This window comes from Pseudorasbora parva, chromosome 10 (genome assembly GCF_024679245.1).
Source record: "Pseudorasbora parva isolate DD20220531a chromosome 10, ASM2467924v1, whole genome shotgun sequence".
Lineage (NCBI taxonomy): Eukaryota > Metazoa > Chordata > Actinopteri > Cypriniformes > Gobionidae > Pseudorasbora > Pseudorasbora parva.
In genome coordinates, this window is record NC_090181.1 from 24,012,880 (window position 1) to 24,032,986 (window position 20,107).

Consider the following 20,107-nt stretch of genomic DNA (forward strand, 5'->3'; position numbering starts at 1 on the left):
ATTCGCTAGTGTGAGAGCCAATTGCTGACAAGTTAAGGAATGGCGTTAATGTCCATGTGCATTAACCAAGCATACTGCACACATGGCAAAACACTCTTTTAAAGACATTAACAAATCATTCACCCCTAATGACAAGCTACTATGGTTGGAAGATCATTTGAAGATATGCACACACACACAACCGCAGCAGTTTTATTAAAGATCAAAGTACAAGCTGCATCTGACTTCCAGTTACCAACCTTTGATATCCCATAAAAACTCAGCACATGAACCAAGCATTTTGTACGAAGACACAGAGGAAAGTCTGTGCATCATAAAAAAGCATGAAGATCGAGGATTTAATTACGGAGATCAATGGCTTCGGCAGGTTCCAGAAGATGATTCTTTGCATCAGTTTTGTAGGACGATTCACTATACCGTGCCACTTTCTCTTAAGCAACTTTATCGCCGCCATTCCATTTCACCATTGTGACATCAGCTCTCTAGATGCTGAGGGAATTTTTGGGAATTTGAGTCAGGAGCAGAAACTGGCTGTCAGTATTCCAGTGCAGGAAGATGGGACTCCTGCTTCCTGTCGTATGTTCTCTTATCCTCAGTTCCACCTGCTGTCAAACTCCTCCAGCAGTCCCTCAGAGGTTGCTGTAGTGGAGTGTCAGAATGGATGGGAATATGACAACAGCACGTTCATCAGCACTCTCGCCACACAGGTGAGATTTCAATGAAGTAAACTCAACTCAATGTGCCTGTAGACTAAAAAATCCTACAATGCAGCATTTTTTAATCTTAATGTCTATATTTACTAATATATATTTTAATTCAACATTTGTACATTAACATTAGTTAATGCATGAACAAAAAAGAACAAATGTATTATTATAAACACATTTTAATGCATTTTTTTTTAACAAATGACTTACAATTTCTTAAACTATGGCTCTTTCTCTGTAAACTCTACTCACAAAACCCCCAAACACACACACACCACTCAAACCATCAAATGATTAACCATACATATCAAACTCCACGCGAATGTGAAAAATGTATTGCATCTTGTGTCTTTTGCTGATTCTGTGTGCAGAGTGCACAGGATCGTGTCATAGACTGCACATGTAAAGGAACAAAATATGTTGATCCAGAAACATGTCTAATTAGGAAAAATAACTGTGACCCACTGTATATGAGTATACATATGCACAATTGGTGAACTTTACAGTTGTAAAGTGTGAAATGCAACTGAGTGTTGCATTTCAATGCATGTATGTGACATGACAATTCGTATGCCATTTTGGCGTGCTATCAAGACGCATAATCACTGTTTAGCATGTTTATCAACGGCGTTTCATTCTAACGTTATCCCCCTACACTGCCCTTACCCCTAAACCCAGGGGCGTAGCACCAAATTTTGGGCCCTGGGTACAAACCATCTTGCTGGGCCCCCGTACCATGTATGTGTATGTATAGAAAACTGACTTCTAAGGCCCCCCCCCCCCCCCGCCCCCCTGCCTCGGGCCCAGGTTACTCAGTACCCTTTATCCCCCCAGTCCCACGCCCCTGCCTAAACCTACCCATCACTCACTCTCCGGAAGAAACGTCAGGTCAGCTTTGACAGCATTGGCTGTCGTATGCATAGATATCCATAATAAGGACTTTATTATGGATATCTATGGTCGTATGTGACCAATTGCGTCATGACGTCAGCGTTGATTGTAAATGTGTTGTGTCTCGTGATCAATCGCATCTTTCTAAAGAGTCGTCGTGTGTATAATTTGAATGAGAAATATGAACGAGTGCATGTGTGTTCTTTCCACAAAGGGGCGCGATCATCATTTCAACGACTAAAACATTAAGATCACACTGTTCTTCACATGAAAATATATGACTTCAGAAGACTTGGAATGCAACATGAGTTAATACTTTTACAGTTTTTTTGGTCAGTTTTTGCAATAAATACTTGTATGTGTTTTATATTGTTGAGGGTAGGTAGGTTTGGGGTAGGAGTGAAGTTAGTTGCTCCAAAATATAAAATTAGGCTATAAATATTCATTCTGTGAGATCAGGTAGGGCAGAATCACACGGCGTAGACATACACGCGGATAGCTCAAAATGCGTACAGATAACACGCCACTTGGCGTTAGAAAGGGGCGTGTATGTTTACGCAAAGTCATGATGTCATGTTGTTCAATGGCAAGAGCTGTTCATTTCAAATGCATAAGTAGGGAACTGAGTTTAGCACTTTGCAAGAATTTCATTTTACAATTGGAAACTGAGTGTAAATCATATATTGTGCTTGTAGTTTTGCAGACTTGGTCTGGATATTAGGTTTATGAGTGACCTATATTAGTGTGTAAGCAAAAATAAAAAACCTGTAAATGCTGTATGTGACAGATCAGTCAGTCTCTCTCACTCACCTCACAGCGATCCCTGTCACCAGAGTTCTGATCATCCGCTCCTGTCATCATTCACCTCATCAGCAGTGCACTATATATTCACACAGCTCATCTTCAGTCACTGTCTGACCTTCCACTAGGAAAGACTCACCTGATCTCCTTGGTTTTCCTGGAATGTGTTCCTGTCTCATCCCAGTGTGTTGGCTTTTGTTAGCCTACTCACCTTTCATCCTGGCTGCTGAGGTTTCCATTTCTCCATCTTCATACTTCCTCTGTAAGACTACCATCAAGGCTGTTATTCCTGTACCATCTCTCACCGTCATACAAGTGTATCTGCTACATCCCTTTCTCTGCCCTGTGTTTCCAAATAAAGTGTGTGTTTGGATCTTCACTAACCTTATCCAGTGTGTATATCTTGACAGAAGGCCAAACCAAAACTGCATATGGTTCCAGATCAACATGGTCCTTTTCAGGGACTAGCTGAAACTCAGGAGAGTGTTAGCAGAACCCAGGGTAGTGATGTTACGTCTGACACCGATGCTCCGAAGCTTGCTTCAAACTCGAACGGTCCTTGCAGTGAACCACTGCTTCGGAGCTTGTATCATTACGTCACTAGTCACGTGAAAATGCCTTCTGAAGCAAACACACCGCTTCACTCCTGTAGTGAACCACCTGACTGCTTTGACAGCCCAATCAGTGTTGACAGGTTTGAAACCTGCCGGTTGTATTTCTTATCTGCTTTCACACATGATACTGCCATGCTAAAAAACAAATAAAACAATAAATAAATAAATAAAACTGTAGAAACCATTACTGAAATTCTATTGCATTTAATGGTTTTCATGGGAATTTTATTGGTTGTAATGGGAATTATAGTGGTCTCTGTGGCTCTCTTCTGATAGGTGTTGGGTTCTATTGGTGGGGGCATGGGCATCACATCCTAATGGAATACGTCCCACACATGAAAAAAAAAAAAACCTTTTTAAAGCTGGTCTGATCTTCTGTCCTTGTCTAAAGAAATAATTACACACACACATCATGATAATGTTTTATTATCAAGGTGAACACATGAAATTCATCAGTATCTGTAAAATGCTCCTACATAAATGCGTTTCACAGCACTAACACTGTTTCAGCTTTGATCGCGTCGTTAAACCCGTAATAAACGGGGCGTGAACATAAGCCTACTTGCATTTTATGGTTGTCTGCTTTGTTGCATTACATTTACTTCACCAGGAGATGGTGCTGCAATTTCTATCTGAATGAAGCTTCGAGTAATGAACCATTTTCGACACAATTGTATCAGAAAGCAATAATGCTTCGAAACGCTTCATTTGGCCATTACTAACCCAGGGCACCACTGAGAACTTCTGTCACTTCCACAACAGCCACTCCTTTACCCATAGATATCCATAATAAAGGCTAGATGTCTTACGGCGGAGTCACCATCGTCATCACCGGCGGCCATCTTGTCACAGGCAAGCTTTCTGTCGGGCTCTGTGGAACCTGATGTAAGATGAGCGATCTGTACGAACATAAATACTCTTATCTCGCTGAAATCTTGACGGATTTACAAATGGTTTGGTTTCTTACAAACGTTATTAACATGGCTACAAATCTGGATGCTTTAACACGTTGAAATTGCAGCTTTTCGTTTCGGTAAACGACTTAATCATGCAGCTTGTGTATCACGGCTAACTTACGTGCACTTTATCAAGGCTGTGACCACAATCGAGCTATTATAATATTGATATTCTTATTATAAAAGTATATATATATATATATATATATATATATATATATATATATATATATATATATATATATATATATATATATATATATATATATATATATATATATATATATTAGCTATAGCTAGCTCTGGAAAAAAATTCAGAGCTATGTGTGTGTGTGTGTGACATAATTAATAAATTTCTCATGTTGCCATTCAGTACACAGTTTTAGTAGGCCTAGCCTATATATTGATTTAGCATAAATACCTTTTTTTATTGCACCTATCTGTTCTGTTCAATGTTACTTTCATATTGAAGTCCATGGTTATAATTATTCATAAGTATGTAGAGTCATAACTACATCTGACGTTTATAACAAACGAAACAGTTTGAAAATCGGTTGAAAATTGAGCTATTTAAAAGTACATGCACCATTAAAACACACTGTTACGAGTGAGCGAGCTGCCTGTGACAAGATGGCCGCAAGTTACGGACAAAGACCTCCATTGGCCAACAGCGCGCACGAGACATCTACCCTGCGTCTCAATCAGCTCCCTAGTTCACTAGTCAGGGCACTGATCAGGACATAAGTCAAGGCTGACTCCCTGATCAGTGCCCTGACAACTGAACTAGGGAGCTGATTGAGACGCACCCTACTCTGGTCTGGAGGAGGACTGCAACGGATTCATCTTACAATGTTCCCTCGCACTGGAAGCGCAGTCTCCGCTGTTTACCATCGAATGATCAAAGAAATCCTTTATAATTTCTTATCTATCTGGTCAAGCCCTTCATTGGGCCAAAACAGTTTCAAGCTGGTCCGGCCACCATGTGTCTTCAAAGTTTCATTGCATGTTTTAAGGAGGTGTTTGGCCATACTGCAGGCGATTCTTTAGCCAGCGAACAGCTTTATCATCTCTGACAAGGTATGCCCTTGATTACAGATTATGCACTAATTTAGAATTCTTGCTGCTGTGAGTGGATGGAATGCACTCAACACTCAACACTCAACACAATAGACCAATCAAAGAAAAACTACCAACAATCGTTTGCTCTCTTCTCCCCACTCTTCTCCTCTCAACATTTCATCACACATAGGGTAAGGCAAAATAAAATTACCTGTTGTGTACACAATACTTACATACTCACTAACAATCCCTGGACGCACCCGACTAATCAATCCACATTTAAAATTCATAATTCCCTCCCATCTATGAACCTCAAAGTTCCAAAACATACCTTTCCAGAGGAGTTAAGGAGATATCAGACCTACACAAAAAGGTCACATCAGTGCAATCCCACGAGGAAACTAATCTCACTGTGTCTATATAGGTACGTCATTACTTGACATAACACCACAATCCACACACCATTCTTAAAGGGGCCATCCTATTACTCACACAAATACCCTTCTTAAAAGGGCAATCCCACTACATACAGAAATTAATTACAGATGTAATTACATGCAATTTACATGCAGGTAAAAAAACATTTTTTAAATGTAAGTACAATGTAAAAACATGTCCACAAGTGCATTATCAAATTATTAATTTAAATGTAAGTACATATAGTTAAGGCCACCTAATATAAAGTGGGTCCACAATATTTTACTGTATGACTACTATAAACTTTGTGGTTTTTTTTTAAAGTGGACTTAAATTGGAGTCTTGCTATTAACATACAAACTCTTCTCAACATTGTCTTAATTGAGCAAAATTATTTAAAAGTAGTAGTTAATTTTCGGCTAGCAATTACATTAATAAAATTACTGTGTGACCAGAATAACAGCTTTTCAAATAAAGCAACTTTTTTCCCCCTTTGCCTTTCACATCCCCCAAAAATTTATAAAATCAATCTGTTAGTTGGAGAATTTGAGGGGTAGTGTGACATGAAAGTTTGCAGGTTAAACCCCATAGGGTCAGTTTGGATAAAGTGTCTTTCATCCACATCTAGTTTTAAAGTCTTTTAGTTCATGAAGCAGTTCATCAGAACTGTTTAAGTAATTTTCCATCTTTCTTCATTTCACAGTGGGATCTAGTATGTGATAAAAGAGGTCTGAATAAAGCTGTGGCCACCATCTTCTTTGTAGGAGTGATGTTTGGAGCAGTTTTTTTTGGTGGCATGAGTGACAGGTGATGTTTCATTAAAAACAGAACTCTGTATTATAAAATATAAATCTTTTTTTTTTTGAACAGCCGCAAGCATGAAATGTTTTCTATAAATAAACATGTACTCTCTTTGGCATGTAGATTTGGCCGTAAGCCAATGCTACTGGTGTCATATATATCAGGAATGGCTTTTGCGATGGCCAGCATCTTTTCTTCCTCCTTCATCATGTTTGCAGTGCTGAGATTCTTTAGTGGATTCACTATCACTGGAATCATTATCGTCTCAACCGTACTCAGTAAGAACCCCTCTCTCTCTCTCTCTCTCTCTCTCTCTCTCTCTCTCTCTCTCTCTCTCTCTCTCTCTCTCTCTCTCTCCTTGGCCTTGGCTTATAATTGAAAGTGAATATAAAAACAAAGTAAAAGGGCCTTATCTTCTATATGTCTTTCTCCAGATGTGGAGTGGGTGGACATTCAGCACAGGAGACTAGTATGTATAATTGACGGTATGGCATGGGCTGTTGGGAGCACCTCATTGTCTCTTATTGCGTTCTGTATCAGAGACTGGAGATGGCTGACAGTGGCTGTCACTTCACCTTTACTGCTGTCCACAGTCCTCTGGTGGTAATGGGCTTTACATAATTTGTCTAATTAAAAGCACAAATGAGTCAGTACAGCCTATGTCTAGAGGCATGCCCTGTGTCCAAGTACCCGGATGGCCTACTAATTCAGGCGAGATTCTGAACTGCAATTGCACATCCACTGAGACTACAATCCCATAAGGCCACATGAGAGGATTTGTTGTTTGCAATGCAACTCACGCCATAGGTCACATGAATTTAACATCTGAAATTCATTCCTACACCATACTATATACAAACCCGATTCCAAAAAATTTGGGGCATTGAACAAATTGTAAATATAAAAGGAATGCAATAATTTAAAAAATTTCATAAACTTATATTTTATTCACAATAGATAATATAGATAACATATCAAATGTTGAAAGTAAGACATTTTGAAATGTTATGCCAAATATTGGCTCATTTTGGATTTCATGAGAGGTATACATTGGGAGTTGTGTCAGGTAGCAATAAGAGGCCGGAAAAGTTAAATGTACATATAAGGAACAGCTGGAGGACCAATTTGCAACTTATTAGGTCAATTGGCAACACGACTGGGTATAAAAAGAGCCTCTCAGAGTGGCAGTGTCTCTCAAAAGTCAAGATTGTCAGAGGATCAATGCTGCAGCGAAAAAATAGTGGAAATAGTGGACAAAAAAAATGCTAAGAGTTTTAAGTTATCATCATCTACAGTGCATAATATCATCCACAGATTCAGAGAACCTGGAACAATCTCTGTGCGTAAGGGTCAATGCCGGAAAACTATACTGGATGCCTGTGATCTTTGGGCCCTTAGACGGCTCTGCATCACATACAGGAATGATACTGTAATGGAAATCACAACATGGGCTCAGGAATACTTCCAGAAAACATTGTCGGTGAACACAATCCACCGTGCAATTCACCATTGCTGGCTAAAACTTTATAGGTAAAAAAAAAGCCATATCTAAACATGATCCAGAAGTGCAATCGTTTTCTCTGGGCCAAGGCTCATTTAAAATGGACTGGGGCAAAGTGGAAAACTGTCCTGTGGTCAGACGCTCCCCTCTAGACATCGTCTCTTTCAGGGAAGACCTTGCATTTTCCAACATGACAATGTCAGACAATATATCATCAATTACAACATCATGGCTGTGTTGAAGAAGGATCCGGGTACTGAAATGGCCAGCCTGTACTCCAGATCTTACACCCATAGAAAACATTTGGCACATAATAAAGAGGAAGATGCGACAAAGAAGACCTAAGATAGTAGAGCAACTAGAAGCCTGTATTAGACAAGAATGGGACAACATTCCTATTCCTAAACTTGAGCAACTTGCCTTCTCAGTCCCCAGAGGTTTGCAGACTGTTATAAAAAGAAGAGGGGATGCCACACTGTGGTAAACATGGCCTTGTCCCAACTTTTTGAGATGTGTTGATGCCTTTAAATTTAAAATCAACTTATTTTCCTCCTAAAATGATACATTTTCTCAGTTTAAACATTTGATATGTCGTCTATGTTGTATTCTGAATAAACTATTGAAATTGGAAACTTCTACATCATTGCATTCTGTTTTTATTCACAGTTTTTACAGTGTTCAAACTCTTTTGGAATCAGGTTTGTAGAAGAAAAAAAAAACTTTACAGTTGCTAAGAAACTTTTGAACCAAATGTAGTACTTAGTATGCGCTTTCGGCCGCAGCATTGTTTTAAAAGATGAACTTTAGTGCCACATTTTTAGAATGCTGTCATGCATAAGATGCATGCGCAACAGTCAAACACATCTGTCTAGCGAATGTTTACTTAGAAAACTATTGAAAAGCAGAGGAGTGTAATACAAAAAATGCATTCTGTCTGAACAGCCCTTAACAATGTTTTTATAGAGACAATGTTTCTAATCCAGGTGGGTTCCAGAGTCAGCTCGTTGGCTAATAGCCAATGGAGAGACAGAGAGAGCTCATTATTATCTTCATAAATGTGCTGTCATAAATCGCAAGGAGGAAGTTATCTCAAAAATCAAACATGAGGTGAGAAAATATATCTTATCTGATCTTACAGTAGGCTACATGCTGGATTGGCCAATGGTCACTTTAAACGGTCTGTTGGTAGGCTAACTATAGCTCTGTCTTTCTTCTATAGGATCTATCTGTCATAATAACAGATCAAGGAAAGAAAAATTATTCGTACCTGGATCTTGTCAGAACCCCTAAGATAAGGAGACTGGCTCTACTCACAGGAACCATATGGTGTGTAACAGTGGTTATGCGCAACACACTTCCATATTCTTTAAAGCAGGTTGCTTTTTTTTCCCTCTTCTTTACTCAAGATGCCTTCAAATGAGCAAGCGAAGATGAGCATAACAGATGTCCATCTCATATTCAGATTGATAAAGTATCTAAAAGTTATGTTGTATTTTTCTTTTTCGTGGATAATTAATTTGAATAAAACACCAATAATAAAAAAATGCTCATCAGAGGCAACAGGTGCACCCTGGTATACCTTTTTTCTACTGTCTTTAGATCACAGATTTATAAAGTTTATAAATATGGATGTTTCCTTATGAAAACGCATCACTTCAGAAAGACTTTATTAACCCACTGGAGCCATATGGATTACTTTTATGATGGATGAATGCACTTGCATTTGGGTTTCCAAATCTTAAAGCTTGGATGAGCCAGGATCATTTTTAACATAACTCTGTGTTTGGCTGAAAGAAGAAAGTCATATACATCTAGGATGTTTTGAGGGAGAGTAAAATATGGAATGATTTTCCTATTTGAGTGAACCAACCCTTTAATAGTTGGTCAGTTATTTTTCAAAATCCATTTCCCTGTAAACAAAATGAATGGGATTTTTACTTTTGGAACCTTGCTGTTGCACTCTATTAGCCTTCAGCCGCACAAGATTAGAGAATATTGACAGACTTTATTGTTTGAATAATAAATAATTTATTAATAGCTTTTCACTTCTTGCAGGTTTTGTGTTGCCACTATTACCTATGGTATAAGCCTCAACATCACAGGCTTTGGACTAAATATGTACCTGACTCAGTTTGTGTATGGAGCCATTGAGGTTCCATCTAAACTGATTGTATATTACCTGCTGGAGAAGATTGGAAGACGTAAAACTGAAGCAGGGGCGCAGTTATTGGCTGGAATCAGTCTTATGATCAATATATTCATACCCAAAGGTGAGACTGGCAAAAACAATGATTACACAACACAAAACCGCATGATTGTTTTTATACAACTGATGAATAAACAAGATGTTAAGATTACATTAGGCCTAGATTTTAGGCATAATAGCCCACTGTCAGTTTACTTTGTTTTTTGCTCCACCAACGAAAACGTGGTTTGGTGTAGTTGGTATGTTGTGCCTGAATGAATCAGCATCTTTGAATGAATCATTTCAGTTGAATTAGTGATTCAATGACTCACTTTTAATAAGACATTATTCTACCTTGTTTCATTCCTGAATAAATCAGTTCTTTCAACAGTCAGTTGTATGTACAAGTGACTGATTGATTGAATGAAAGACAATAATTTGCCTCCACCTACTGCCATAACAATTTTAACTGCAGAAAGAATAAGCTAACTTAATCCAAACATTAAAGTGCTACTCGGTTGATTACTTAACAGTACGAAAACACTGTTGTCCAAATAGATTTGTAGAATCCGCATACGCGTTGTTTAAAGGGGGGGTGAAGCACTCAGTTTCAGTCAATCTCATGTCAATCTTGAGTACCTATAGAGTAGTATTGCATCCTTCATATCTCCGAAAAGTCTTTAGTTTTATCATATTTATAAAAGAAATATAGGCTGTACCGAGTCTTTCCGGAAAAAACGAGCGCCTGGAGGCGTATCGTGTGGGCGGAGCTAAAGAATGACGAATGTGCACAAAGCGGTGATGTCCTCAAGCGTGAAGAAACCCATCTCAGCTATCTCAGCTAATACCATAGGCTAATACAGATAATGATCCACAATCAAATCTGAGGCTGAAATAAATTGAACAGGAGAAACGGCAACATCAGGATGTCCGTCTCTGTGGTATGTACTGTATTTAGGGGCCTTTGTGTGTCTTTACGCGAAGTTTATGAGGACATGATTCGGTTTATGGACTATTGTATGTGACTAGACCTTAGAGGTAGCAAGCAAAAACGGTTTTGCACGTCAGAGTCAGACTAGTGTTATACAGAACAACAATGGAGTAACCGTTAGCGCATTTGAATGACGAAGCACGCGATTGTATCGTTTACTGATGTTTACTCATGCGACGGTAGCCGACAGCACAGACATTTGAAGCAGTTTTACTTACCGGCTGCTTCCAAAGCAGGACCGAATCTTTACCGCTGGGACCGCTCTGTCAAAAACACACTTCTTTGGTATGATTTGGTGAAGTCCTGTGACAGCAGTGACCGTGGAAATCCACTTTGCGACGCGACTGAAGCGATGCCTTGAAGCTTCCCGTCATTTCTGCGTTCAAATCGGTTCAAATGCAGCGCTGCCTTCCCGGAATGCTGTGCTGAAGCGTTGAAGTCGCTCGACGTCACCCATAGGAATAAAGTGGAGCGCGGCGCGTCATAAGTGTTCACGGACGACTGGATCTGCACCTGAGAGACTGTGTACTGCGTGCATTTCCTCTCTCTCCCTCTAGTTACGCGCGCACCCTTCCGGGAGAAGAGCCATACGGCCCATACAAGGACCTTCCGATCTATTTAACGTCAAGTAGACCCATACTCGAAAAAAACTCGCGGAAACTTGTGAAAAACCGGAAGGAGTATTTTTAACACAGAAATACTCCATCAAACGTCCAACATTAGTTTTTGAAACTTTGTCTATGTTTAGGATGGGAATCCAAGTCTTTAAAGGTGTAAAAATCTCAGTATGCATGAAACAGCATTTCACCCCCCCTTTAACTTGAACTCTGTGGGAAACTATACTTACCAGTATGGCTACTAGAAGAATTTCATTTGTTTCTTCAGTCACACACTGTGCCTAATATCCTCTCTTTCACATTCAGATCAGTGGATTGGTCGTACTGTGGTGGCAGTACTGGGTAAAGGTTTCGCTGTTGCTGCTTTTTCGACAATTGTATTATACAGCTCTGAGCTTTACCCAACTGTTCTCAGGTAACAGAACTGTCATATGATTAAACTTTTATTTTACACCTAGAACAAAAATCATTAAATTACTTAATTTTTGTATATATTCATATTTAGGCTATTATCTAAAATGCAATTTTTACATTATTTATAATTACCGATTAATAATAGTCCTTGTTATTAACAATGTTGAAAAGTTTGTAATAAAGATCTGAAATTTGAAATTGAAATTAACATTATAAATGTCTTTACTGTCACTTTTGATCTATGCTGAATACGTTTTTTAATCTTTCGTAAACCAAACTTTTTAATTATACTGTATCACTTAGTTTGCAAAAAAAAAAATCAGCACAGTGGTTTTCAATATTTATAGTAATAATTTTCTTCAAGTTTCTTGAGCACCAAATCAAGGATCATGTGACACTGGAGACTTGAGTAATGATGCTAATAAATAAAAATCTTAGAATATAAAGTATACAATATTACTGTTTTTATTTTTGAGCAAATAAATGCAGCCTTGGTGAGCATAAGAGCCTTCTTTCAAAGACATTAAATAATTAAAAATTGACTACAAAAGTGCAAAATGTATGTCAGTGCATATATAAATAAAGACTTTATTTAATTATATGTCCTATAGGCAAAATGGGATGGGCTATAACTCGTTCCTGGCCCGTCTGGGTGTGGCTGTGGCTCCTATAGTCCTGCTACTGGACAGTTTCTGGGGTTACTTTTCTCAGACGGTCCTGTGTTCTGCGGCACTTGTCGCTTGTCTGGTGGCTTGGCAGTTACCTGAGACACGAGGCCGGCGTCTTCCTGAGACTATAAAGGATGTCGAGGGTACTGGGTAAGTCATAATCTATGTTTTGTTAAAGCATCTTTAGAAGACTTGTATTCGACATACAGCTGAAAATTTGAGTAATGTTGAATAAAGCCACTCAATTAGTATGATACCATATTTTGAGATTATTTTAAGAGAATTAGCTTGAACAAAGATATATTTGGATGAATATAGCTCAATATAGTCTCTCTTTAATCTCTATAAAAAACTTAAAGGAAAGTTGAAGTTGTTAATTAACCAAGTCATGTGTTTTTAATAGGAACAGTCTCATTAAACATGACAAGCAGGAGGACGTGGAGAAAATGAAAATGAATGAACCCATTGAAGACCACTGAGATATACATACATTCAATCTTTAACCAATCTTTTATCTTTTCCCAAGACAGTAAATGCACACAAAAATGAAAGAAATTCATTGTGAAATATTTTTTATTAGTTACACAAAGATTTACACATTTCTCCAGTGCCATGTAATAACTACAGATAATTTCTAAAAAATAAAAAAAATAGTGATGTGAATGAATAGCTGTAAATTGTACATCTGTTTGTGAAAGAAAAAAACTAAACAATGATAAAGTGTGTGTGTGTGTGTGGGGGGGGGGGGAGACTGTTTTGTATGAATAATTTAAGATGCCAGTGGCCATTTATCAATTAGAAAACATGCATATATCTGACGATGTGAAAATAAACCTTTACACCATACGATTTTATAAATGATGTAAAAACAAAAAACAAAACAAAAACACGTCTGTACCAAATTAAAAAAGAGCCTTTCCTATATGACTTAACGCTCACTTGGCATTTCATTTTCTGCATTTTCTTTCTCGTAAATGTAACAGCCCACCTTTCCAATGTTCACACCTTTTGGTCCAAAAAGGTACCCATAGCAGGGCACATGGCAGTACGGGCTACCCTCATGCTGCAGAAAATGGAGAAAATAATAGAGCATATTTTAAGGGAGTCTGAATTAATGATAAAGTAATCATTATGATAAATATTCTACAAATATTACACAATATATCATTGTGTCATAGAAGCAGTAGGCTGTATGTGTCTATGAGTACCTCTGCATGACCACCAGGGGTCAGTGTTTTCTTGCACCTCACACAGCGAAGGCAAGGTCTGTGCCAGTTGCGACCCAGTGACATCACCTTCTCAGCTGCAGCATTAGACCACATTACATCATATCTAACACAATGCTTTTTAATGATTATACTTTTAAAATAAAATAAGTATATACACAATCTGTATCTTATAAAAAGGAAAATATTCTTAAAAATATTATTACATTTTTTTAAAATATTAATCATTTATTTAAAATATGTAATTTTATAAAATGTATGTATACATAAATAAATAATATATAATTTTAAATAATTTATTTAACTAAATTTTTCTACTTAGTTTTGTGTTTGGGACAAAAATATTCAGCTAAAAAAGAACCAACTAAGTTCAAACTTTGCACTCAAGTGTAAATGGCAATTGACCATCAAAAACAACAGTGACCTTTGACTTGCACCTTAAACTTATCTATTTTAAACCCTAAAAATCTATTTTGTTTTTACTGGAATTCTTGCTATTCCCTTATAAATAGACTAAAAGTCTCAGAGCGGTCAGATAGAGTGCTGCACACATATCTACCACAGCACATAACTACACACACACTTTCTGCATTTTTACATTTTCAAAAGCGGTTTTCCCTATGGGGACCAAAAAACCCCACAAGGTCAAAAAGTACTGGTTTTACTATCCTTGAGGTGACATTTGGTTCACGCACAGCACAGCACAGCACAGCACAGCACAACACACACATGAAGGTTCTAAAATGTCTAAAAGGGTAATAGTTTTGATTCAATGGACTCACCGAAATAAACTGCCTTTCCACAGCCAGGACACATATAAGTCTCCCCAGCAAACATGCGTGTAGGCACAGTGGACGCTATAAACAAAAAGCAAATCCTTTATGGTTCTGTATACCGGTATGTTTAAACTTTTAAAATTGTATCTGTGTGTATGTTAAATGTTTCTGACCTATAACTTTAATATAGTTGGAGGACCATCCACTCAAACTTTCATATAGCTGCTTTTCTAGCAATTACCACAAAATTGATCAAGATCTATGTAACAGGAGCTATCTTTAAGGGATAGTTCACCCAAAAATGAAAATGTGATGTTTATCTGCTTACCCCCAGGGCATCCAAGATGTAGGTGTGTTTGTTTCTTCAGTAGAACACAAATTAAGATTTTTAACTCCAACTCTATAATATTAACCACATATTAACTCGTATAATGCATGTCAATGGGGTCTAATTATTTAGACCCCATTTAAATTTACATTACAGGGTATTTATATTAAGTACATAAATATGTAAATGTATTTTTATAATTCATGTTACTTTTACAAATTAAGATTTTTAACTCCAACCGTTGCTCGTATAATGCATGTCAGTTGGGTCTAATTATTAGACCCCATTTACATGCATTATACGAGCAACGGTTAGAGTTAAAAATCTTAATTTGTGTTCTACTGAAGAAACAAACACAACTACATTTTGGATGCCCAGGGGGTACATCAAACTTTCATTTTTTGGGGGAACTATCCCTTTAAATATGTTCTGGTTTGTTGCTTTTAAAGGCCGGATCCAGACTGCTATTGTTAAATCTGTCCTGTATGATCCAGCTTTGATAAGGATCTGTTGCATTTCAACTTTGATTCAGCACTTCTGTTTCACATCAACGATGACAGGCTTTTACCAGTTTTAGATCCTAATTTCTTTGCCTGTGTTATATTTAACAAAGTGAACCCATGGCGTTTGGCTCACAGGAAACACGTTACATTCTGAGACATTTCTCCAAACGTTTCCACAGCAGTCCTTAAAACCCTCCCCTTACATTCCTGCAATGTCCTGCCTGTCGGAAAACACCTATTAAGGGGAAATATTTCAGGAAAGGAGCCAATCAACTAAAGCCATTAAAATTCCACTGCATAAAATCCCAAGGGGGTCACTTCAGAAAATGATCCTCCTACCCCTCTATTACAACACACACACACACACACACACTTAAGTATTTCATTCTCCCACTGAGTGTGGGAGTGTGTGTATGTGTGCGCGTGTGTGTGTGTGTGTGGTGTGTGTGTGTGTGTGAGTAAAAGTGCTGAGGAAGTGTTAATGTATAAAGGAATGTTTGGAACAATGCAGCTCGGTTGAGTACGTCTATCTATATTGTGGCTAAAAATAGCATATTGACACATTTGAACACTTAAGTCACACTTAACCATGTCTGAATGTCATTTCATTACAAGACCAAATATTAAAACAAGTGGCATTAGTCCCCTAAAATTATTGTTTCTCGCTCAAAAACTGTGCTGATTGGCAGAATGGTAACCATAGCAACATTCTGGCATCTCGTGTGTTTGGCATCCACAATTCTGAACAAAGAAGCATTACAGCATCAAAATAATTGGTATGTTCGTTTTCGTCTCGTTTTGCTTATGCTTGGAAAGGGGGCTTCACAGAGAGCACTTGCAGTGTTTACATTTTCCCTTATTATAAGTGTTTTTGGGCTTGCTGTTTAAGCTTGACTCATAAAGTGAGCAGTTGCTGGTTGCAATAGTTTGGAATAGTTCTTAATTTTAGCCTAAAGTGTTTGGTTTTAATTCTTGTGGCCTTGTTTGCTTATTTTCTAGCAAGATCTGGCAACATGAATTGAGTCAAGACTCGTACCAGCTTTCCCTATGATTTCTTGCACCACACATAAAGAGAAACATTTCCGGTGCATGTTAAAATATGTCATTAACAACTAGTTGTTCAGTTCGGTTCTGTACACACAGTGTAAAAGATATGCGATTTTCACTATCTGCATTTTTCAGGAGTTAATTCTGTTGTAGAATGCTGTTGTCACTCCTGTAAATTACTTAAAGGGGCACTTCAGCACTGGGAAGATGAATCTGTATTTAAACAGGGTCATTAATGTAGTAGAAATGTGTAGTTATTTTTGAATTCGGTGCTTTCTAAACTGAGAAAAAACAGAAAATGTGTTTTTCGTCTCATGGGGATGAAATACTCCAATTCCCAGAATGCTTTGCTGCCCTGTGAGGCCACACTCAAAGCCACCGCTACTGAAACACTTTTACTTTCCCAACACTGCGTTCATCTTCATAAAATCAGTTCAGTTAGAGGAACAGACACTACAATTAAAAACTGAACGTGTCTGTTCAATATATTGTGATTTAGCTGCTGAGGAGTCCGATTACACGCATCGTGATAAGCTGAATGAACTCTCGTGATGAGAGCTGAGGTAAACGCGTCCACGCTCGCGGCAGTAGTTCTCGGCGCGTGTTCAGTCTGGCGCATTTTTAGTTCATGCCTTTGGAAAATTAACTTTCATAGGAATTAACTTGAGAAGATAAAATACTTACTTTGCTCCGCTGGCCGCGCCATTTCCATGAATGCCTGAGCCGAGCTGAGCTGTGCAAATTGAAAACATGCGGAAATGGCTCCCTCTGCTGGCTGTAGTCTTTAGTGTCTGGCTAAGTATTTTACCGATGACGCAAATTGACGATATTTGCTTCACTGGAGTAATTCTTCCGGAAATATAATGCATAAATCTCTCGTCTCAGGGGGATATGAGAGGGGGGAGCATGATCATTTGAATAAACTCCATGGTTTCTACTGATAGAAAGCCATATGCTAATAGCTGAAGTAACCCTTTAACCGTTTAAACGAAAGATGATCAAGCACTAAAAGGTGAATTGACAACCAAATTTAGCTGCAGTGTACTTGGCCAATTCAGATTCCAGTTTGGGATTCTTTGATGAATAGAATTTTGATGAACAGTATAATTGGAAGTAGAAATCTTTTGTAGAATTATACATGTCTTTAATGTCACATTTGATTAATTTAATGCATCCTTGCTAAAAAAAAAAAATCCATAAAATAAATTAATATCTTCCACCTAAAAGTTTTGAATAGTAGTGTCTAAATTACCTTTGGGTTGATTATAGTTGATCTGTGAGCTGGTCCAAGGTGTGGTGGGTGCTCCGTCTGACAGGCTGTTATATGATTTGTCGACTGGTGTTTGAGGAGGTGTGTCATATATGTAAGACCCCGCCCCTCCGATATTTACACCTACCAAAGAGAGGACAGAACAGTGAGTCCTATTCCATTAGTGTGTTAGTGAGTGAGTGAGTGTGGTTGATAAAGCTCATATCTCATATCAGACTGTCCAAATGCAGACAGCATTACACAAAAGCCAAAAATATCCTGTTCAGATTATGATAAAAATGTATCACTACTGAATTATACACTCACTTGGATAGTATAATACAAACAGAAACAACCATATTCTTAAATCTGGATGGGCCTTAGCTATATAATGAAACCTAACATCTTACCGAATGTCACATTCCAGATGGAAAAGACACCTCTCCAGTTCACTAGCTCAGCCTGTCATTGTTTTTGTTTGTTTTTTGAGAAAATTATCTAATTGAGAGTTTCAAATTAAGGTTTTGAATAAATGTTCCTGTAAGATCATGTCCGAGGTCCAAAGTCATATTCTTGTGCATGTGTCGTGGAGCTTCATGAGTTAACATCAGAGGCCCAGACAGAAGACAAGAACTTGTTGAATAACACTTAATGCACAAAAACTATTCTCGCTGCTTCATAAAATTATTGTAGAACCACTGGAGTGAGATGGACTTTTTAACACCTTTAGTGCCTTTTATTGGTCTTGAGAGAGGAAATGTCATTGCTGCCAATGGAGGCCTTTCTGAGCCACGAATTTCATCAAATATATCTTAATATGTGTTCAAAAGATAAACAAAGGTCTTGTTGAATGACATGAGGGTAAGTAATTAATGACAAAATGTTCATTTTTGGCTGAACTAACACTTTAAGTAATGTTTCTTATGTAATGTAAATAATATAGGCCTACATTGTGTTTGTAAAAAAGAGGCTTAAAAGTCAAGTCTCTCTCGCTTCCTCTCTGTCTCACACACACACAAGATAAGGTTTCTAGTGGTGAGTGAACTGTCTTTGGTTGGATGCTAAGTCACTGAGAGTCAAATGTCTCTAAATGAGCCCTGATTCAAACCTTTATTTCCTGCAGATCAGTGTTACTCATTGCGCGACTCGCACAGATACATTTGTGGCTTCCATGGCAGTAAATAATAAAGTGAAATTATTGTGCAGTCAATACATATATTTCATAAAAACAAGCAGGGCTATAACATTACCCATTAAAAACTTGAAGTGTCTGCTCTATTAAAAATAATTCATATTTTCAAAAATAGCCAAAAACAGTGGAATTACAAGATGGAAATACAGACTAGAAAGGATATCTAAACTTGCTCTGCTCTTATGTCCATTACTCACTGTGGAGTTGCCAGTTTTGGCTGTCTTTCAGGCTTTTAACTACGAATGTGCTTTTATAGATCAACACGTTCTAATGAAATGCGTATCTATAACACAAATTGTATTTATCATGCGATTTAAGTCTAGCTCAGACTGCACGATTTTCAAACTCATCGGGTCACTGCTCTTTTCACACTGCATGACTATCTGGGGTAGCATTCAGTCACTGCTGTGTTCACACTGACCTATGGATCGGTGACAGGAGGTTTCACACTGCATGACTGTACAGTCAGGAGGAACAATCGCCGACAATTCTCTCTCTCCGGTGCACAAACTACGTTTCCCAACTACACGTGCAATGTGACAAGTAAACAACGCAAGATCACACGTGCGTCACACCAGAGTTCTCGAGCGAGAATTGTTATTAAAAATGATAAACTGCACAAAGTTTGCTCCAAATTGTGTGTGCTGATTTGTGGAGAAAAAGAAAAAAGATTATGGTGGAGGAAATTGTTGGAGAGACAGAGGGAGGGAGGTTTGTGTTCTGCAAAGAGAGTTTGAGGTAAATAAATAATTTTGTAATGTGCTGCTGCCGCGGCTGGACCCACAAATGCTTTGTTTCTGTTTAATAGAACTGAAAACATATCTATTAAAAGGTGGGGTACATGTTATTTTAAAACCGTTTTACAAAAAGGACTTGGGCCCAGTTTAATAACAAACTTGTAGCCAATCAGCAGGTAAGGGGCGTGTCTACTAATGATGGTGAGAAGAGAGGCTCAGTGCACATCATTATTCAAAACACACGAGTCACACAGGACGGACATTAGCCGAGAACTAATATATGCTGCTTTTGCTTGAATATGCTTGTGTCATGTTCACTTGTTCGTTCATTTGCGATCGTATTGTCACTCACTTCAGCGATGATCAAGACTTTTTTATTTCCACACTGTATGGAGCATCTAAATCTCCTTCACTGTCTGTTTCAAGC

The 20,107-nt window shown here is 38.0% G+C and overlaps 2 protein-coding genes across 2 annotated transcripts in view; one reads left to right on the forward strand and one right to left on the reverse strand.

The window, feature by feature from the left end:
• Nucleotides 1-13,549, forward strand: slc22a7b.3 (solute carrier family 22 member 7b, tandem duplicate 3). The gene is made up of 10 exons (XM_067455611.1): nucleotides 1-707; nucleotides 6,149-6,252; nucleotides 6,370-6,524; nucleotides 6,681-6,849; nucleotides 8,731-8,854; nucleotides 8,967-9,073; nucleotides 9,803-10,017; nucleotides 11,847-11,955; nucleotides 12,566-12,772; nucleotides 13,026-13,549. The coding sequence occupies exons 1-10, from the start codon at nucleotides 324-326 to the stop codon at nucleotides 13,099-13,101; spliced, it is 1,650 nt and encodes a 549-aa protein (XP_067311712.1). The 5' UTR covers nucleotides 1-323; the 3' UTR covers nucleotides 13,102-13,549.
• The window catches only part of crip3 (cysteine-rich protein 3), a 15,865-nt gene continuing 8,935 nt past the window's right edge, over nucleotides 13,178-20,107 (reverse strand). The window contains exons 4-7 of the mRNA XM_067455612.1: nucleotides 17,755-17,895; nucleotides 14,631-14,705; nucleotides 13,831-13,925; nucleotides 13,178-13,685 (exon numbers count right to left, since the gene is read on the reverse strand). Coding sequence (XP_067311713.1) covers nucleotides 13,551-13,685; nucleotides 13,831-13,925; nucleotides 14,631-14,705; nucleotides 17,755-17,895 — 446 coding nt within the window. The 3' untranslated portion in view covers nucleotides 13,178-13,550. The remainder of the gene's footprint in view (nucleotides 13,686-13,830; nucleotides 13,926-14,630; nucleotides 14,706-17,754; nucleotides 17,896-20,107) is intronic.